Source organism: Balaenoptera musculus, chromosome 20 (assembly GCF_009873245.2).
Source record: "Balaenoptera musculus isolate JJ_BM4_2016_0621 chromosome 20, mBalMus1.pri.v3, whole genome shotgun sequence".
Lineage (NCBI taxonomy): Eukaryota > Metazoa > Chordata > Mammalia > Artiodactyla > Balaenopteridae > Balaenoptera > Balaenoptera musculus.
The window spans coordinates 24,633,837-24,640,964 of NC_045804.1; the positions used below are offsets into that span (position 1 = coordinate 24,633,837).

At 54.7% G+C, this 7,128-nt stretch overlaps 1 protein-coding gene across 5 annotated transcripts in view; it reads right to left on the reverse strand.

The window, feature by feature from the left end:
• The window catches only part of ITGA3 (integrin subunit alpha 3), a 30,410-nt gene extending 26,848 nt beyond the window's left edge, over nucleotides 1-3,562 (reverse strand). For 2 of the 5 annotated variants that reach the window (XM_036836983.1, XM_036836986.1), the window contains exon 1: nucleotides 2,050-2,255. In XM_036836983.1, the coding sequence (XP_036692878.1) occupies nucleotides 2,050-2,255 (206 nt within the window). Of the gene's footprint in view, nucleotides 1-2,049; nucleotides 2,668-2,691 lie in introns of those variants that run through there. The other 3 variants (XM_036836982.1, XM_036836984.1, XM_036836985.1) reach the window with 3 other exon arrangements.
• Nucleotides 3,563-7,128: the final 3,566 nt, after the last annotated feature.

Genomic DNA, 7,128 nt, shown 5'->3' on the forward strand with positions numbered 1-7,128 from the left:
TAGAACTACCTGCCTCTCCGAGATTCATTAGTTTTAGAAACTTCTGGGCTCCTGGCAGGCCTAATGTCATCTCTAGCCGCCCAGGAAGAAAAGTAGGACCCCTCTGCTCAGCCATCTTGGGTGAGGTCCTTGGTTAGTGAGGGTGCATCTAGGTCCCAGCTTCAGCACAAGAGGCCTCAGCTGCTCCTGGGAGAAGTAGGCAGATGCAGAGCATTTTACACAAATTATCTCATTAAAAGCCCACTATCACCCCATGAAGAAGGTATGTGGTTCCCCTCCCCCTGACATGTAAGATAATTAAGACTCAGGTATTAGCGACAGATTCAAGACAGGAAACTGGCAATGGGACTTGGGAGCCTCTTCTTTCTCCACAATGCCAAGTTGCCAACAGAGGCAGGAAGGAGTATATAGATCCAGACCTCTCCTTGGGGAAAACTGGCCCAGAGAAGGGAAATATCCTGCTTAAGGTCACATAGCGGAAAAAAAAAAGGGGGGGGGGTTATTACAGAATCTATTATTTACTCCAGCTTTCCATTATTTACCCTTGCTTTTCTGATATTCTCTTTACACTACATTGCCTTATATCATGCAGATTCAGCATTGAAAATCTGAAAATCTTTTTCTGGGCTGGGGCAGAAAGAGCACCAATATAGAAACGTGTGCTGATGGTCACTTAGGGTCTCCAAAAGATGGAGGAGTGGCTAAGGCCAGACTGCAGCTGCTGGGGCCAGGCTGGGAAGGGTGTGGTGGCCCTAGCCTCTGCAGAAGCTAGATGGAATTGAGGCCAAGTAGGTAGGTGGCCTGGGCAGGGGCTGGGCCCGGAGGGCAGGGAACAAGGCTGGGGCAGTCTGAACTTTGGACATTCCAACTTCCTCAAGTTTCTGCAGGTTCCAGCCAGAGTTGAGAAAGGTTTCAACACATCCTTTATCTGACCATGTCCTCTTGCTCAGCAGGGTCTGACATCTCCTTAGGTCAACCAGAAGAGCTACTGCCCAAAGAGGGCCTGCCTGTCCCGTCCTAACAACCTTCCCTCCTGGGGCAGCCTCACCTTCCCCAGCTGCCCTCTTCCCCTAACTGCCAACCTCAGCACACTGAGCCCATGCAGAGAAACTTCTCAAACTTGGACACGCCCCTCTGGGCATGAGTAAGGGGGGCGGGGGTGGCAACACAAGCAGCTGGATGCTCTCCTTCCCCTCTCTCCCCTCTGCCTAGCTCTTTCTCCTCCTTCTCCTTGCAGCTGTTGGGGAAGGAGAACAGAAGAAAGAGAAAAACACTATTTCCCTCCTGAGACCAAAACAAACACACTCAGGGTTGAAGATTCAACATGAATCCGTGGAATGCGGGGAGGATGTCTGGTGGGAGGGCATCACTGCTGGGGGTGGGGGTAGGTTGCAGAAGACCAAGCAAGAGTTGGGACAGCTGCTCCTCTCACTTCTTCTTCCTCATCCTCAAGGGGTCAGAAGGAGCGCCTGGACAGCTCCAAACGCCCAGACTCGCCCATCTCTTCACTCTCCAACCGCCAAGCAGTTGAGAAGGCCCTTCAGTGTGGTTCTACCGAGGGTGTGGCTGGTGGGCCGCAGACTATGTGCGAGGTGGGGGCGGACTTAAATGCATGTCCCCGTAGGTTCTTCCCAGGAAAGGGGAAAGGTGTTTATCTTGCAGTTTTCCCCAGTTCCCAGCCCTGGAGAGAAGAGGCATTCGGTATACTAAGTACCCAGTTCACAGAATGGGAGGGGGCTCAGGAAACGGGGACCCCCACTTCTACTCTCAAGAGAGGTTTAAAGGCCTGAGGGGCTGAGTCTAGACTCGTTCTGCCCGGGTCAGCACTTGCCAATAATGACTGCCCCCCCCATCCCACACCCAATCCCTTTACTTCCCGCCAAGCCTCGGCAGCAGAAGGGCTGCCTAGGTCCCCGCTCCCTTAATCGTCGCTCCCCAGAGCTGGAGGTCTGCGAGCCTGGAAGCCAGCTGGCCCAGGGCTTGGACTTAACTCGGGATCCGCACCCTGTACACACACTCTCCCACCCCACCCCGGCCAGTTTCACTTACAGGTAGCGCTGCTGCCGCTCCGTCTGCCGATGGAGGGCGACCGAGTAGCCGAAGAGGCTGCCCGGGTTCCCGGCCTCCTTCACCACCAGGAATCGCGTGTCCAGGTTGAAGGCGGAGGCGACGCGGTCGCTGGCGGCCACCATCAAGGCGAGCGCGCAGAGCATCGAGCGTAGGACGCGGGCGGCGCGGCTGGGGCCAGGGCCCATGGCTGCGGACGGGAGCCGGGGCCCGGGCGAGAGCGCGTGAGGGCGTGGAGCTGGGAGTGAGGACCTGTTCACCTGCTCCCCCGCGCCACCGGAGAACACTCTGGCGTCCGCTTAGTTGAGCCCCGAAGCGCTGACCAGTTTCTGGCCCCCAGCCCTGGCCAGTTTCACGTCCGTTCACGGTCTGAGCTCTCAGATTCCCCTCTGAGGTCCGCGGGTCTGTTCTCCCGCCTGCACTGTCCCGGGTCACCGCCCCCCTGCCCCGGGCACCCTGCCCCCCAGCTCGTGCCGGCCGCGCCCACTTGGCCGCACTGTCGCCTCCGATCCGGGCTCGGCAGCGGATCTGGGCAGGCAGACCGGTCGACCCCAAGGAGGACGGGAAGGAGGGGTTCCCCCGCGCGCGCCCCGCCTCTCCACGCCCAGCCCCGCACCTCCCCACCTTGCGCGCCCAGCCGGGTCTAGGCTTTCCTTCCGGGGAAAGAGAAAAGGTCCCGGCTCGGCCGCCTCCTCTTAAAGGGGCAGCACCGCCCCTCCCTCTCCATCCTCCCTAACCCTGCTCCGCCCTCTCCCCCAAACACCTGTCCGGAGCCCCCGAAGGCTTGGATTACCCCTCCCCGCCCCTTGTTTCTCCCGAGAAGCGTCGCCTCCCGAGCAAGATGGATTGGACGGGCGGGGCCGGGGGTGGGATTTGTCCCGCTGCTTTGCTGCGGAGGCTACAGCTGCTGGAAAGGCCGTTCCGGACGCGGCCACCTCTGTGGGTCCGGCTGGAGAGGCCCGGCGTTGGCGCATCTGGGAGCCGACATCCGCAAGCCACTGGCTGGAATGCCCTCGCCTCCGCCGCGCTGTGAGCCCCTGCGAGAAGGTTAGCGGTCTCTGGACGTTCTTCCTCGTACCCAGCCCTTCACTGTCCTTGTCAAGATTTATTTCTTTTGCCCACTCGCTCCCACCCACCCTGATCAGAGCTGGGAATGGTGTCTCAACAAAATCAGACAGATATTTAGCATTGGTAATAACCAAGCATCGCTAACTGTAATTAGCAACAAGGCAGCGTTTTCCCCAAAGGGCTGCGCCTTCTGATATCTATTTTGTATCATGAATATCCGGTCGATGTGGAAAGAAGTCCCTTCTCTTTAGAGTGTCTGCGTGGCCAGGGAGCTGGGCCCAGACTGTACGCATTTCTCATCCACCCTTGCCTTCAGGGCCCAGCACAGCAGAAACCCAAAGGCCTCCTCCAACCACGCAGGCTCCAACTGAGTGTTTGGAGACGGCGGGGACTCCAGCCCCCACTGGTGTGTAGTGGGCGGCGCCAGGTGGAGGAGTTAGGTGGGCGAGGCCCAAAGGTCTGGTTGTCCGCAGAAGAATCGAACTGAAAGGGAACTTCAAGAGATCACTCTGTATTTTCTTGGGTCTGACTAAGATTTCCCTTATTGCAGCACAAAGACCCATTTCCCCTGACCATTCTTTTTTCTAGGCTAAAGCAGCTTTCTTATTTTGGTCCAGGAGTTCAGTTCTCAGCGCTTACTTCCTTGAAATTCATTTTAGAGCTCCTATCTCTGAGAGTTTATGATAATAAGAAAACCACCATATAATAGTGCTTGTGCAGCAGAAACTATGCTAAGTGCTTTACAAATATTATTAAATTAAATTCTCACGGTAATCTTTGAGGTGTTATCTCTGTTTTAAGATGAGAAAACTGAGGCTCAGGGAGGTTAAGCAACTTGAAGGCTATGCAACTCGGATTTTAATCCTGTGTTATCTGAGCCCAGGGCCCTTCTTGACCACTTATGCTAATAATTAACATTTGTACCATACTCAGGGCAGATCTAGGTTTTGTGGGGCCTGAAGCTTGTACAATTTGGAGCCCTCTTTAAGGAAAAGGATAAAGAATTAGGAGTACAAAATTAGATTCAGAGCCTGGGAAGGGACTCAGGATGAACTTGTGCTTATGAATCCTTTCACCTGCAGACTCTCATATTCTCCCGACCTCATTTGACTCCTCATTTGACTTAAGGAGGAACCTGGATGTCCAAGGTCACGCAGCTCATGGGAGGTAGAGCTAGGACTGGAGGCCACTGGCCACAGCTGTGTCTTTAAGAGACAAACTCCAGATGTTGGTCAGAAAGCCAGACATACCTAAACAAAAGCAGCTGTGATAGCAGCGTTCTCTGCGGTGTTTGGGGAGAGGACACTCATCCCTGTCTGCCCTTGGAGCATCACTTGTTCCCAAGCTTTGACTCTCAGAGCTGCCCAGCCTCTCTCCATGGTCTGCTTTGTGGCCCAGAGCCTCCAGGGGTTAGGACATGTGGGGCCAAGGAACTGGAAGCTGACCTGGATGGAAGTTGAACAGTTACCTTGCTCTCCTTCCAGCTGGCTGCTGGGTCCTCCACCTCATTCTTAGAGAAGGGGGAAACAGCCAGGGCCAGGAGCCCAGGGGCCAGGGTGGATACTCAGTGTGGACAGGGGTCCCACCTGAAACAGCTTTGAGAGTTCTGTGATGACAGATGGGCTCCATGCCAGGTGTTATCTCTTTGGCCATCCCAAACAGGAATGACCAGCATGTCCGATCCCAGGGCTGGGAGCAGGAAAGGGATGAGGGATGGTTTTTCCACTCTGGGGGAGTGTCCAGAGGGAATGTGGGAGCGGGAGCAGGGGTGCCTGGTAGGGGGAGGGCCCAAGCTAAGGAATGTGGGGGAGTGTCAGACAGATCTGGGGGAGATGGAATGGGAATGGAGGGATGAAGGGACTGGAAGGGTCTCTGGGCTGGAGAGATGCCGAAAGAGAAATCCCCAGTTCATGCCAAAGGTCCAAAATCCTCTGATGTAAGTGACATTACCATCCACAGCCTCATCTCATCCCTCAGTTGACCTTATCATGCCAACCCTTCCCTGTAGAGAAGGGACCCACCTAGAAATGTAAACACGGAGAATAACATGTGTAATGAGGAGTCTGAGCCCATTATTTGATGTTTGACTGCTGACACCTTTTAAGCCGTCCCCTCTCCCTCTTCCCCTTGTGCCTCCCACCTGGACAAGCTCATAAGAAAGCCTGGGTGCTGTGCTGCCTCCCTTGGTGTCCATGGGAGATTCGAACTATGCAAGCCCCTTTCCTCACAAATGCTCACCTGGCCTCACTCCCTCACCACAGTAAAAACCCAGGCCAATCTCCTTTCCTCACTCTCTCAAGCCATTTTGGACCTGAAGCCAGCCCTGCTCCTCCAGAGACCTCAATTATGTAAATAATAAACCTTTTCATTCCCTCTTAGTGTGCATGTGGCATCATCAGTCTTGACATTGAACCAAATCTTGGACGGGGTCCATCTGCCTCTGTGGGCAAACATGACAACATACAAACTGTGGGTTCTGCTGTAGAGTCAGGGAGACTTCCTGGAGGAGGAATATCTGGACAAGTGAGAAGGAAAGGATTATTAGCAAGAGGGAGCCTCAAGAGAGGAACGCAGAAGAGTTGGGGCCTAACTTGGGGTGCAGTTTTCCCAGTTGTAACATGACAACATCATATTCTGTAAAGGCAGCTTCCATTTATTCAGTGCCTGCTGTGTTCATACCAGCCTTCCTCTGCTGCTCCCCCCACACACACACACAACACTCCCCCCCAACCCCATCTCCCTCTCCCAGAGCCCCAGAGCACACCACTTGCTCACTCACTTCTCACAGGAAGGTCAGCACAGAGATGGAGAGATATGGATGGAGTGGAACTGTGGTTCCACGAGGGCTGGATGCAGGCTGTCTTCTGCCCTCTCACCTTGCGCAAGTTCCTTTCCTCCTCCAGGCCTCAGTTTCCCCATCTGTGAAACGAAAGGGCTGGAAGGAATCCCTTATTATTCCTCACTTGGCATCCCTTGTGTCCCAAGGCTCCTAATATTTGTTGAACTAAATGGACCAGATCTCAGCTATGGAACTAAGACTCAGGTCTCTATCTCCGACTTGAATTGAAAATGCAAATTGCTGGGGAGGGAGGGAGGAGCAGTGAAGCATGAATGGGTTTATCAGATTTCCTTTCTCCTGTGCCCCAGATGTGGGGGCGGGACAGGCATCCAGGCCAGGCAACTTCTCCGGCTCAGAATCTGTCAGTTTCAAGCATTCCTTGACAACCTGCTATGTACTGGCACAGAGCTGAGAACCCTCAGGGGTTCAAAGATGAACGAGAGCATCTTCAGGAGGCCAGGGTTTCATCCTGGCCTCATGTTCTGAAAGCTCTCAAATTTAAACAGGCTAAACCCACATTGCATTATGTTTCAGGGCTGGTGATTATGGAACAATGGGGGTGTTAGAAAGAACATTTTGGCTACAGCATGAAGTTGGCATTGCCAAGACGAACTGGGCTGGGGAGCAGGAAGGGGCTGCTGTAATAATTTAGGCAATGGGTGAAGCGGGCTGAGCAGGGACAGGGGCAGAGGGAGGGAGGGAGAGAGTGAGTGAGAAGGAGCCAGGGCGCTGATTTGACTTGGACTTCAGGTACATGTGTGGTGGGGTACGCAGGGGGTGGGGGAGGGAAGGAGCAGAGGGGTTCCAGGGATAAATGGGCAGTGACCCCCACAGGGGCCTGTCGAGCAGGCTGCAGACATCAGGAAACTTCCCTGCTGGCCAACCCCTTTGTCTTTCTAGTTCCTTCAACCCTCTCCATGGTCCCCTTGCTGCCCACCATGGCCTGGCCTTGCTGCACAAGCCCTGCCCTCCTGGCTGGGAGATTAGGACTCTATAGCATTCTCTACCTCATGCCAAGTGGCCTCTTCAAGTTTGGGAGGCCACGGGGGCCCACTTGGTAGCCCCAGCTGAGCTGAGTCACCAGCCCCCTAGGGCCTTGCCCTTTCTTGGGGAGATGCCTTCTTACTGGCAGGGTTCTTATTGGCCAGGTGGGA